The 13,597-nt window shown below is 44.1% G+C and overlaps 1 protein-coding gene across 3 annotated transcripts in view; it reads left to right on the forward strand.

The window, feature by feature from the left end:
- The window catches only part of LOC118081129 (zinc finger protein 420-like), a 48,784-nt gene extending 36,138 nt beyond the window's left edge, over positions 1 to 12,646 (forward strand). The window contains exons 1-4 of one of the 3 annotated variants that reach the window (XM_060268491.1): positions 1,714 to 3,068; positions 3,653 to 3,833; positions 3,962 to 4,088; positions 9,413 to 12,646. In XM_060268491.1, coding sequence (XP_060124474.1) covers positions 3,759 to 3,833; positions 3,962 to 4,088; positions 9,413 to 11,979 — 2,769 coding nt within the window. In that variant the 5' untranslated portion in view covers positions 1,714 to 3,068; positions 3,653 to 3,758 and the 3' untranslated portion in view covers positions 11,980 to 12,646. Of the gene's footprint in view, positions 1 to 1,713; positions 3,834 to 3,961; positions 4,089 to 9,412 lie in introns of those variants that run through there. The other 2 variants (XM_060268494.1, XM_060268485.1) reach the window with 2 other exon arrangements.
- Positions 12,647 to 13,597: the final 951 nt, after the last annotated feature.

Consider the following 13,597-nt stretch of genomic DNA (forward strand, 5'->3'; position numbering starts at 1 on the left):
TGATGCTCCTCTCTCTTTAACAGCCTCCATCTCCCTTCTCACTGCTGCCCCCCCATGGCTCCCCCCAGGCTCTGCCTCCTGCATCAGGGGAGGGGTGAGCTCCTCCAGGACCCTGTTCTGCTCCCCCTCCGAAATTGGCTGCTGAAGCCCCTTCCTCAGTGGGGCGGAGATCGGAGGGCAAACGGGGAGAGGAAGTGGAAGCAGCTGGAGAACAGAGTCGCCTCTGGATTGGGAGAGAGGGAGGAGATTTCGAATTGGGTGGGGGGGTGAGAGATAGGGAATGTCAAGGGAAATCGGCCTCCGGAGCTTCCTTAGTAAGAAAGAGGCTGATGTGAGAAGGAAGGGGGAGGCCCCCAACTCCCCTTTCAAAAATCCTAGTCTGGCAGGCTGAGGTTGCTTTGGCACAAAGGAAAGAGCCTTGTTGGGTTTCCCGTGTTGGGAGATACAGTTGGGGAGGGTTTGCTGTGCTGCTTTTATGCCCCAAAACTGGAGGGAAGAGGCGCATTTACCATTTTCTGAACCATGAAAAACCAAGTCAATGTTTTTGAGCTTTTTGAGGAGAGTAAAATGTTGACATTTTGTAAAGGGGAAAGGTAAAAGTCGCTCACCAAAAGATGACTAAAGAAAAAAACTCACACTGTGAAAACTCCGTCTGCAGTTCAAGCGGTCCTGCGTAAATGGAGGATGGGGTGAGGGGGCAGGACCAGATGCTCTTTGTTGTTGTTTAGTCATGTCCAACTCTTTGTGACCCCATGGACCATAGCACGCCAGGCACTCCTGTCTCCCACTGCCTCCCGCAGTTTGGTCAAACTCATGTTCGTAGTTTCGAGAACACTGTCCAACCATCTCGTCCTCTGTCGTCCCCTTCTCCTAGTGCCCTCCATCTTTCCCAACATCAGGGTATTTTCCAGGGAGTCTTCTCTTCTCATGAGGTAGCCAAAGTATTGGAGCCTCAGCTTCAGGATCTGTCCTTCCAGGGAGCACTCAGGGCTGATTTCCTTCAGAATGGATAGGTTTGATCTTCTTGCAGTCCATGGGACTCTCAAGAGTCTCCTCCAGCACCAGAATTCAAAAGCATCAATTCTTCGGCGATCAGCCTTCTTCATGGTCCAACTCTCACTTCCAGACATCACTACTGGGAAAACCATAGCTTTAACTATACGGACCTTTGTCGGCAAGGTGATGTCTCTGCTTTTTAAGATGCTGTCTAGGTTTGTCATTGCTTTTCTCCCAAGAAGCAGGCGTCTTTTAATTTCGTGACTGCTGTCACCATCTGCAGTGATCAAGGAGCCCAAGAAAGTAAAATCTCTCACTGCCTTGATTTCTTCCCCTTCTATTTGCCAGGAGGTGATGGGACCAGTGGCCATGATCTTGGTTTTTTTGATGTTGAGCTTCAGACCATATTTTGCGCTCTCCTCTTTCACCCTCATTAAAAGGTTCTTTAATTCCTCCTCACTTTCTGCCATCAAGGTTGTGTCATCTGCATATCTGAGGTTGTTGATATTTCTTCTGGCAATCTTAATTCCGGCTTGGGATTCATCTAGTCCAGCCTTTTGCATGATGAATTCTGCATATAAATTAAATAAGCAGGTAGACAATATACAACCTTGTCATACTCCTTTCCCAATTTTGAACCAATCAGTTGTTCCATATCCAGTTCTAACTAGCTTCTTGTTCCACATAGAGATTTCTCAGGAGACAGATGAGGTGATCAGGCACTCCCATTTCTTTAAGAACTTGCCATAGTTTGCTGTGGTCGACACAGTCAAAGGCTTTTGCATAGTCAATGAAGCAGAAGTAGACGTTTTTCTGGAACTCTCTAGCTTTCTCCATAATCCAGTGCATGTTTGCTATTTGGTCTCTGGTTCCTCTGCCCCTTCGAAATCCAGGTTGCACTTCTGGGAGTTCTCGGTCCACATACTGCCTAAGCCTGCCTTGTAGATTGATCCTTCATGGATCAATGCTTTGTCGTGGTGAAGGAGCTTGAATAACTCAGAGAAGGTATGAGCTATGCTGTGCAGGGCCACCCAAGATGGAAAGGTCATAGTGGAGAGTTTTGACTAAACGTGATCCACCTGGAGAAGGAACTGGCAAGCTACTCCAGTATCCCTGCCAAGAAAACTCCATGGACAAAGACAACAGATGCTCTTATGCCACTGCAAAGGAAAAAGACCGCGATCGACTAGAACCTCCAGGGAATCAAGCAGTCAATCGGGATCGACCTGTAGGACATCCCTGCTATAGGTGATCTAAAGCCCACCACCTGGGCAATGCTCACACAATAACAGGGCCAGGATGACAGCCTGTTCCATGTTTGGAAAAGGAGTGGAGACACTTATTCAGCCTGAGGGCCACATTTGCTCCTGAGCAGTCTTCCAGGGGCCACTTTCCGTTGATGAAACGGGCCAGAGGACAGAGTTGAAGGAGATATGGAGCTGACTCTGAGCTTTGTCCTGGAGCTGCCTGCCTTCTTGGTATTTTTTCCAGCCACACAAAAGCCCCCCAGGAGGCAGCTGGGAAGCGTTGGAAAGAGGGTGTGGTGCTGGGGAAATTCCTGAGAGCCAGAGAGAGAGAAAACTTGAGGGCCAATTTAGCCCCTGAGACTGAGGTTCCCCACCCTGCAGTCTGGGTGCTGGGCTTACACCAGGGAGACCCAGTCTCTCATCCCCGTGCTCAGGAGGGATGCCCTGTGGCCAGTTGGACCCCCTGATTATTTATCCTCCTGTCCTTCCTCACAGTGTAGGGAAGATAAAAGGGCACACACACAAACACACACACATATGTTCTTAAGAGGAAGGACTGGGGCCCATAAGCCACTGAACTTCATATCTCTGTCCCCTAAACTACAATCCATGTTAGCACATAGAGTGCTCTAAATATTTCCATCTGCTCCGCTTGGATGGAACTTCTGCACCCTGGTGCCCTCTATATGTTGGTTTTATCCTGACAGCAAATTCTGCCCATAATTTAGGAGTTTCCCTTATTTTCTTCATTCTAAATGTATCAAAAGGTCAGAAACTGGTTTCCTGAATGGCTGTTCGGAGGAAAGGAAAAGCGAAGTCTACAAGGTACTGACCATAATGCTTTCTGTGAAGCTTCATTAAGAGTTTGGGATTTGATCCTAGAACTTTGCAAACCGAAGCAGAATGTACCCTAAAAACTCAGGCAGCTTATAAAGTTCCTGTAGAAAGGATTACATTTTTCCAGTTCCCTCCATTGTAATTAGAATTTATGAGTACTGTGGACCCTCTGGTTACAGATTTAATTCATTCCAGGGGTCCATGCAAACCTTTAAAAAAGTAACCAAAGGTGCCTCTTCTGCGCATGTTTGGGTGCAATAAAGCACTTCTGCTCATGTGCTGCTTTTGCGCATGTGTGAGCGATGAAACCCGGAAAAATACTTACAGGTTTGCCGCTGTTGCAACCCGAGAATTACGTATCCAGAGAAGTATGTAACCCATGGGTCCACTGTATTAATTTATTAGTTCTGGTATTTGTAATTTGTCAGATATATGCTATCTGTGTAAACGTCTCCCACCCTAAATAATACGCCATTCTGTGAACCATTCTGAGACCTCTGGGTATAGAGTGGCATATAAATTCAATAATAATAGTAATAATAATAATAATTTCTCCAATGTTCTCCTTAAAGAGCTGCTCTCTGCAGTGAAGTACATCGCAGCAGCTGAGAGAGTCCCAGAAGTGGCCCAGTTTATGCTTCTTCTTCCTCCTCCTTCATCCTTTCCACTGGCAACGCAATGGCCTCTCAGAAACCCTCTGAATGGTCTCTTCTTAAAGGTGGAATGGAAAGAGGAGCCAGGCAGCTTCCTCAGGTAGGGAAAGAGCAATGGGGAATCAGGGAGGAGGCAGGAAGCACAGATGGGACAACCCAGCTTCGGTCTGTGTTGAGTGGGGATGATGGGGATTTAAGAGAAGCTCTGTTTTCTTCTTCTTCTTCCAGGCCCTCTTGACCTTTGAGGAGGTAGCTGTCTTTTTCACGGAGGAGGAGTGGGCTCTGCTGGATCCAGGCCAAAGAGCTCTGCACAAGGAAGTCATGGAGGAGAATTATGAGATGGTGGCCTCTCTAGGTGAAGATGCATTTTTATCCCTCTTGGCTGCTAGACATTGAAAGAGTCAATCGCTCTTTGTTCCATTTATTGTTGTTGTTGTGGTTGTTGTTTAGTCGTTTAGTCATGCCCGACTCTTCGTGACCCCATGGACCATAGCACGCCAGGCACTCCTGTCTTCCACTGCCTCCCGCAGTTTGGTCAAACTCATGTTCGTAGCTTCGAGAGCACTGTCCAACCATCTAGTCCTCTGTCGTCCCCTTCTCCTAGTGCCCTCCATCTTTCCCAACATCAGGGTCTTTTCCAGGGAGTCTTCTCTTCTCATGAGGTGGCCAAAGTATTGGAGCCTCAGCTTCAGGATCTGTCCTTCCAGTGAGCACTCGGGGCTGATTTCCTTCAGAATGGATAGGTTTGATCTTCTTGCAGTCCATGGGACTCGCAAGAGTCTCCTCCAGCACCATAATTCAAAAGCATCAATTCTTCGGCGATCAGCCTTCTTTATGGTCCAGCTCTCACTTCCATACATCACTACTGGGAAAACCATAGCTTTAACTATACGGACCTTTGTCGGCAAGGTGATGTCTCTGCTTTTTAAGATGCTGTCTAGGTTTGTCATGGTGTGTTCGTGTCTGTGGAGTCCAATTCTGGGTGCACACATCCTTCCACAGTGGGGACATAGGTTTCCATGCGGGAGATAAACACAGTGAGGCTTTTCCAAATGTGCTTTCCTCTTAGCTTGTTTCTCCCTTTCATCCTGAGTTTGTCCTTCAAAGTCCATGATGCCTTTTGTAAAAGCTATTCAGCAATTGGAGCACTCACAGGCCAGTGTTTCCCAATTTTCTGTGCTTATACTGCATTGTTTTAGATGTGGGTTGAGAGCATCTTGAAACCTCATTTGTTGTCCTCTGGTATTTCACTTTTCATTCTTAAGTAGTAGTTGCTTTGGAAGATGATAATCAGACATCCGAACAACATGACCAGTCTAACGAAGTTGATGTGGAAGATTGTAGTTTCTAGCAATGCTATACATTTGTCAGTAGGCCACACTTCATAAGCTGATATTGTGGTATGAATCCCCCCCCCAAAAAAACACCCTGTGTATAATATACAAAGAGACTCATAGGGTAGTAATGATGGCATGAGGTTTCCTTGTTGTTGTTTAGTCGTTTAGTCATGCCCGACTCTTCGTGACCCCATGGACCATAGCACGCAAGGCACTCCTGTCTTCCACTGCCTCCCGCAGTTTGGTCAAACTCATGTTCGTAGCTTCGAGAACACTGTCCAACCATCTTGTCCTCTGTCGTCCCCTTCTCCTAGTGCCCTCAATCTTTCCCAACATCAGGGTCTTTTCCAAGGATTCTTCTCTTCTCATGAGGTGGCCAAAGTATTGGAGCCTCAGCTTCACGATCTGTCCTTCCAGGGAGCACTCAGGGCTGATTTCCTTAAGAATGGATAGGTTTGATCTTCTTGCAGTCCATGGGACTCTCAAGAGTCTTCTCCAGCACCATAATTCAAAAGCATCAATTCTTCGGCGATCAGCCTTCTTTATGGTCCAACTCTCACTTCCATACATCACTACTGGGAAAACCATAGCTTTAACTATACGGACCTTTGTCGGCAAGGTGATGTCTCTGCTTTTTAAGATGCTGTCTAGGTTTGTCATTGCTTTTCTCCCAAGAAGCAGGCGTCTTTTAATTTCGTGACTGCTGTCACCATCTGCAGTGATCAAGGAGCCCAAGAAAGTAAAATCTCTCACTGCCTCCATTTCTTCCCCTTCTATTTGCCAGGAGGTGATGGGACCAGTGGCCATGATCTTGGTTTTTTTGATGTTGAGCTTCAGACCATATTTTGCGCTCTCCTCTTTCACCCTCATTAAAAGGTTCTTTAATTCCTCCTCGCTTTCTGCCATCAAGGTTGTGTCATCTGCATATCTGAGGTTGTTGATATTTCTTCCAGCAATCTTAATTCCGGCTTGGGATTCATCTAGTCCAGCCTTTCGCATGATGAATTCTGCATATAAGTTACATAAGCAGGGAGACAATATACAACCTTGTCGTACTCCTTTCCCAATTTTGAACCAATCAGTTGTTCCATATCCAGTTCTAACTGTAGCTTCTTGTCCCACATAGAGATTTCTCAGGAGACAGATGAGGTGATCAGGCACTCCCATTTCTTTAAGAACTTGCCATAGTTTGCTGTGGTCGACACAGTCAAAGGCTTTTGCATAGTCAATGAAGCAGAAGTAGACGTTTTTCTGGAACTCTCTAGCTTTCTCCATAATCCAGCGCATGTTTGCTATTTGGTCTCTGGTTCCTCTGCCCTTTCGAAATCCAGCTTGCACTTCTGGGAGTTCTCGGTCCACATACTGCCTAAGCCTGCCTTGTAGAATTTTAAGCATAACCTTGCTAGCGTGTGAAATGAGCGCAATTGTGCGGTAGTTGCAGCATTCTTTGGCACTGCCCTTCTTTGGAATTGGGATGTAGACTGATCTTCGCCAATCCTCTGGCTATTGCTGAGTTTTCCAAACTTGCTGGCATATTGGGTGTAGCACCTTAACAGCATCATCTTTTAAAATTTTAAACAGTTCAGCTGGAATATCATCACTTCCACTGGCCTTGTTATTAGCAATGCTTTCTAAGGCCCATTTGACTTCACTCTCCAAGATGTCTGGCTCAAGGTCAGCAACCACACTACCTGAGGTGTACGAGACCTCCATATCTTTCTGGTATAATTCCTCTGTGTATTCTTGCCACTTCTTCTTGATGTCTTCTGCTTCTGTTAGGTCCTTACCAGTTTTGTCCTTGATTATGGTAATCTTTGTACGAAATGTTCCTTTCATATCTCCAATTTTCTTGAACAGATCTCTGGTTTTCCCCATTCTATTGTTTTCCTCTATTTCTTTGCATTGCTCATTGAAGAAGACCCTCTTGTCTCTCCTTGCTGTTTTTTGGAAATCTGCATTCAGTTTCCTGTATCTTTCCCTATCTCCCTTGCATTTTGCTTGCCTCCTCTCCTCCGCTATTTGTAAGGCCTCGTTGGACAGCCATTTTGCCTTCTTGCATTTCCTTTTCCTTGGGATGGTTTTCGTTGCTGCCTCCTGTATAATGTTACGAGCCTCCATCCATAGTTCTTCAGGCACTCTGTCCACCAAATCTAAATCCTTAAACCTGTTCCTCACTTCCACTGTGTATTCATAAGGGATTTGATTCAGATTGTATCTTACTGGCCCAGTGGTTTTTCCTACTTTCTTCAGTTTAAGCTGGAATTTTGCTATAAGAAGCTGATGATCTGAGTTACAGTCAGCTCCAGGTCTTGTTTTTGCTGACTGTATAGAGCTTCTCCATCTTTGGCTGCAGAGAATATAATCAATCTGATTTCGATGCTGTCCATTTGGTGATATCCATGTGTAGTGTCGTCTCTTGTGTTGTTGGAATAGAGTGTTTGTGATGACCAGCTTGTTCTCTTGACAGAACTCTATTAGCCTTTGCCCTGCTTCATTTTGAACTCCAAGGCCAAACTTGCCAGTTGTTCCTTTTATCTCTTGATTCCCTACTTTAGCATTCCAGTCCCCTGTAATGAGAAGAACATTTTAGTTCACTGATGCCCAGGATGTCGATATTTATTCTTGTCATCTCATTTTTGACCACATCCAGCTTACCTCCACTCATGGTTCTTACATTCCAGGTTCCTATGCAATATTTTTCTTTACAGCATCGGACTTTCCTTTCGCTTCCAGGCATATCCGCAACTGAGCGTCCTTTCGGCTTTGGCCCAGCCGCTTCATCAGCTCTGAATCTACTTGTACTTGTCCTCCGCTCTTCCTCAGTAGCATGTTGGACGCCTTCCGACCTGAGGGGCTCATCTACCAGCGTCATAACTTTTATATGCCTGTTGTCCATGGAGTTTTCTTGGCAGGGATACTGGAGTGGCTTGCCAGTTCCTTCTCCAGGTGGATCACGTTTAGTCAAAACTCTCCACTATGACCTGTCCATCTTGGGTGGCCCTGCATGGCATAGCTCATAGCTTCTCTGAGTTATTCAAGCCCCTTCGCCACGACAAGGCATTGATCCATGAAGGGGATGAGGTTTCCTAGTCCATGTCATTTAATAGCTTTTAATGCGCCACCAGATACTTTGCTGTTTACTTCACAATATTAATATTTTTTATGTGTCTGGACAGAGTGGGGGGAATCACAGGAAAGAACCACAGCAACGTGTGGCCGGGCCAGCTAGTTTTTGAATATTTTTACAGTCACATATGACATAAACAGCCCTTCTGTTTTACTTATTCCACATAGCAGATACTCTGATACTCAAGTCTCAACTCATCTCCTCACTTGGAACAGAAAAATACAGTGATGTTGTCCTGGACCAATTGAGAGGTACATACTTCCACTTTGCTGTGAGACAGTAACTTTGTACGTCTCCTTTCAGTGTGTAGGAATATAAAAAGAGCCCTTTTGGATCAGAACAAGGGCCCATCTTTTCCAGCATCCTGGTGCAGGTTAAGGTGATGTGTACAGTGGGTTGGAATGTATCAGCAAGATATTACAGATGAGGGAGGAAGGAGGAAACTGAATACAGAGGCGTAGCAATTTCACAGGAGTGGGAAGATGGAGAAAGTATATCCCTCCAGATTTGGCTGCACTACAACTCCCATCATCCCTGGTCATTGGCCATATTTGCTTGGGTTGATGCTACTTAGAGTCCAACTACATCTGGAGGACCATCGATGCCTCACCTCAGCATAGAAGGTTCTCTTCGTGCTCAGTGTTACATGGGATTTAAAGGTGATCTACACTGTTGGTTGGAGGAGTGCCTGGTGTGCTCTGGTCCATGGGGTCATGAAGAGTCGGACACAACTAAATGACTAAACAACAACAACAACAACAACAACAGTAACAGTTGGTTGGAATGTATCAGTGAGATATTACAGATCAAGGAGGAAAGAGAAATCTGAATACAGAGGAATAGCAATTTCACAGATGTGTCCCTTCAGATGTTGCTGCACTACAACTCCCATCATCCCTCGTCATTGGCCATCTTTGCTTGGGTTGATGGTACTTAGAGTCCAACTACATCTGGAGGGCCATAGATGCCTCATCTCAGCATAGAAATTTCTCTTGGCGCTCAGTGTAACATGGGAGTTGAAGGTAGAACTGGATACTAAGGGTTCTTGAGTATTTTCAGTTTTCCTTATCTTTCCTAAAAATTTAGCACATAGGAGAGGGAGGAATGCTGGAGATGTTAAAATAAGAGAAAGTGCTGATAGGTCTTTCTGTGTGTTGTGTTATCTTGTCCCTTGAATTTCTAACAATATTCTCTTTCTCTCCCACTTTAAACCAGGTAATGGAGAAGGCAATCAGAATTCTGAGGGACCATCTGTAAAGTACTTCAGTGTGAGTGAACACCTTAGCACACATCTACGAACTAACACAGGAGAGAAACCCTTTAAATACAGGGAGTGTGGAAAGAGCTTCTGTGAAAGAGGAAAGGTTACTGTACATCAACAGGTTCACACAGGGGAGAAACCATTTAGATGTATGGAGTGTGGAAAGGGTTTCATTGAGAGTGCAGCTCTTACAAAACATCAACGAACTCACACAGGGGAGAAACCATTTAAATGTTTGGAGTGTGGAAAGGGTTTCATTGAGAGTGCAGCTCTTACAAAACATAAACGAACTCATACAGGAGAGAAACCATTTAAATGTATGGAGTGTGGGAAGGGTTTCATTGAGAGTGCAACTCTTATTGTACACCAACAAACTCATACAGGGGAGAAACCATATAAATGCTTGGAGTGTGGGAAGAGCTTCATTTCCAATGGGAAACTCACTGTGCACAAACAAAGTCACACCGGGGAGAAACAATTTAAATGTAAGCATTGTGGGAAGGGTTTCAGTGAAGGTGGAAAACTTACAAGACACCAACGAACTCATACAGGGGAGAAACCATATAAATGTATAGAGTGTGGAAAGAGCTTCAGTGAAGCTTCAAATCTGACAGTACATCTACGAACTCACACAGGGGAGAAACCCTTTAAATGTATAGAGTGTGGACAGAGCTTCAGTCACAATGGAATGCTTTCTATTCATCATCGAACTCACACGGGTGAGAAACCATTTAAATGTATGGAGTGTGGGAAGTGTTTCATTCAGAGTGGAGCTCTTACAAGACATCAACGAACACACACAGGGGAGAAACCATTTAAATGTATGGATTGTGGGATGTGTTTCATTGAGAGTGGAGCTCTTACAAAACATAAACGAACTCACACGGGGGAGAAGCCGTTTAAATGTATGGAGTGTGGAAATAGCTTTAGAGAAAATGGAAAACTTACTGTACATCAACGTACTCACACGGGTGAGAAACCCTTTAAATGTATGGAGTGCGGAAAGAGCTTCAGTCGGTGTTCACAACTTACTATACACCTACGGATTCACACAGGGGAGAAACCCTTTAAATGTATGGAGTGTGGGCTGAGCTTCATTCACAATGGAATACTTGCTGTACATGAACGAACTCACACGGGTGAGAAACCATTTAAATGTATGGAGTGTGGAAAGGGTTTCATTGAGAGTGGAGCTCTTTCAAAGCATCAACGAACTCACACAGGTGAGAAACCATTTAAATGTTTGGAGTGTGGAAAGAGCTTTAGTGAAAGTGGAAAACTTACTGTACATCAACGAACTCATACAGGGGAGAAACCATATAAATGTTTGGAGTGTGGAAAGAACTTCATTTGTAGTGGAAAACTCACAGCGCACAAACAAAGTCACACCAGGGAGAAACCATTTATATGTAAGGATTGTGGAAAGGGTTTCACTGAACGTGGAAAACTTACAAGACATCAACGAACTCATACAGGGGAGAAACCATTTAAATGTATAGAGTGTGGACAGAGCTTCAGTCACAATGGAATGCTTTCTATTCATCATCGAACTCACACGGGTGAGAAACCATTTAAATGTATGGAGTGTGGGAAGTGTTTCATTCAGAGTGGAGCTCTTACAAGACATCAACGAACACACACAGGGGAGAAACCATTTAAATGTATGGATTGTGGGATGTGTTTCATTGAGAGTGGAGCTCTTACAAAACATAAACGAACTCACACGGGGGAGAAGCCGTTTAAATGTATGGAGTGTGGAAATAGCTTTAGAGAAAATGGAAAACTTACTGTACATCAACGTACTCACACGGGTGAGAAACCCTTTAAATGTATGGAGTGCGGAAAGAGCTTCAGTCGGTGTTCACAACTTACTATACACCTACGGATTCACACAGGGGAGAAACCCTTTAAATGTATGGAGTGTGGGCTGAGCTTCATTCACAATGGAATACTTGCTGTACATGAACGAACTCACACGGGTGAGAAACCATTTAAATGTATGGAGTGTGGAAAGGGTTTCATTGAGAGTGGAGCTCTTTCAAAGCATCAACGAACTCACACAGGTGAGAAACCATTTAAATGTTTGGAGTGTGGAAAGAGCTTTAGTGAAAGTGGAAAACTTACTGTACATCAACGAACTCATACAGGGGAGAAACCATATAAATGTTTGGAGTGTGGAAAGAACTTCATTTGTAGTGGAAAACTCACAGCGCACAAACAAAGTCACACCAGGGAGAAACCATTTATATGTAAGGATTGTGGAAAGGGTTTCACTGAACGTGGAAAACTTACAAGACATCAACGAACTCATACAGGGGAGAAACCATTTAAATGTATGGAGTGTGGGAAACACTTCAGTCGGGGTTCACACCTTAATGTACATCTACGAACTCACACAGGGGAGAAACCATTTAAATGTACGGATTGTGGGAAATGCTTTAGTAAGAGTGTAACCCTTAGAAAGCATCAACTATCTCATAGAAAAGCAACTTTAAATGGAGGAAATGTGGAAAATGTTTGAATTATAATGGAATTCTTAATATATACCAGTATCTTTGGAGTCTCACAGGGGAGAACCCATTTAGGCATATGGAGTGTGCTATGTTTCCTTCACAGATTTTACTTTGTCCCTCATATCAATAAGCAATGAAGGTTATGTCTCATAATAGTAAGCATAATGAAAGATAACATGTACTGTTAGGGATGTGCAGAATGTTATCCATGAGTGAACATGTACTGAGACTCCATTGATATTTGTTCTTTGGCAGTTACAGGTAGGTAGCCGTGTTGGTCTTCCGTAGTTGAAACAAAAAAATAATAATTCCAGTAGCACCTTGTTTTGTTTAGTCGTGTCCGACTCTTCGTGACCCCATGGACCAGAGCACGCCAGGCACTCCTGTCTTCCACTGCCTCCCACAGTTTGGTCAAACTCATGTTCGTAGCTTCGAGAACACTGTCCAACCATCTCGTCCTCTGTCGTCCCCTTCTCCTAGTGCCCTCCATCTTTCCCAACATCAGGGTATTTTCCAGGGAGTCTTCTCTTCTCATGAGGTAGCCAAAGTATTGGAGCCTCAGCTTCAGGATCTGTCCTTCCAGTGAGCACTCAGGGCTGATTTCCTTAAGAATGGATAGGTTTGATCTTCTTACAGTCCATGGGACTGTCGAGAGTCTCCTCCAGCACCATAATTCAAAAGCATCCAGTAGCACCTTAAAGACCAACTAAGTGCCATTGGTATGAGCTTTCGTGTGCATGCGCATTTATTCGGAAGTGTGCATGCACACGAAAGCTCATACCAATGATAAACTTATTTGTTCTCTAAGGTTCCACTGGAAGGAATATTTTTATTTTGTTCTTTGGCAGAGCGAGTTGGGAATGGAGAGTTGTGAGAAGTAGAGCATGGCAGTGGTGTTTTGGAAGCAGAATTGGCTCTGGAATCCTAGAACTGTAGAGTTGAAAGGGACTCCCAAGGATTATTCTAGTCCAGTTCCCTGTTATAAGAACAGCAGCATAAAACCCATTTTTATAATTGTAATAAAGGAACAATGTAAACACATAAAGACTGAAAAGAAATATTTAAAGCGTCCTATGTTGTTTCTATTTCATAAATTCATTGTTTTACAATTCATTCTCAACTGAAATCAATGGAAAGTGTAACAAGCCATGTTAGACTGGCTACAATATCATCAGTTGCATGAAATGTTTAAAACGGACAGGAATTTTTCTTCTTCTGAACAAAGCTCACTATTTGAATAAAAGCTGCTACAAGATAAAGAATTTTTTTAGACCTTGTGATAATGTTGAAGACCCTATAAACTCACTACTGAAATATTTACTGGACAACTTCATTGTCCAGAAAGTGGGAGAAGCAACAAGAGGATCAGCCATTTTAGATCTGGTCCTAACCAATAGTGATGACTTGGTTAGTGGGGTAGAAGTGGCAGGATCATTAGGTGGGAGTGACCATGCTCTTCTGGAGTTTATTATCCAGCGGAAAGGAGCAACCAAGCATACTAAGGTCCAAATTCTTGACTTTAAGAAAGCCGACTTCAGAAAACTTAGGGAAACGCTGGGTGAAATCCCATGGACAGTAATACTAAAAGGGAAGGGAGTTCATGATGGTTGGGAGTTTGTTAAAAGG

This window comes from Zootoca vivipara, chromosome 2, assembly GCF_963506605.1.
Source record: "Zootoca vivipara chromosome 2, rZooViv1.1, whole genome shotgun sequence".
NCBI lineage: Eukaryota > Metazoa > Chordata > Lepidosauria > Squamata > Lacertidae > Zootoca > Zootoca vivipara.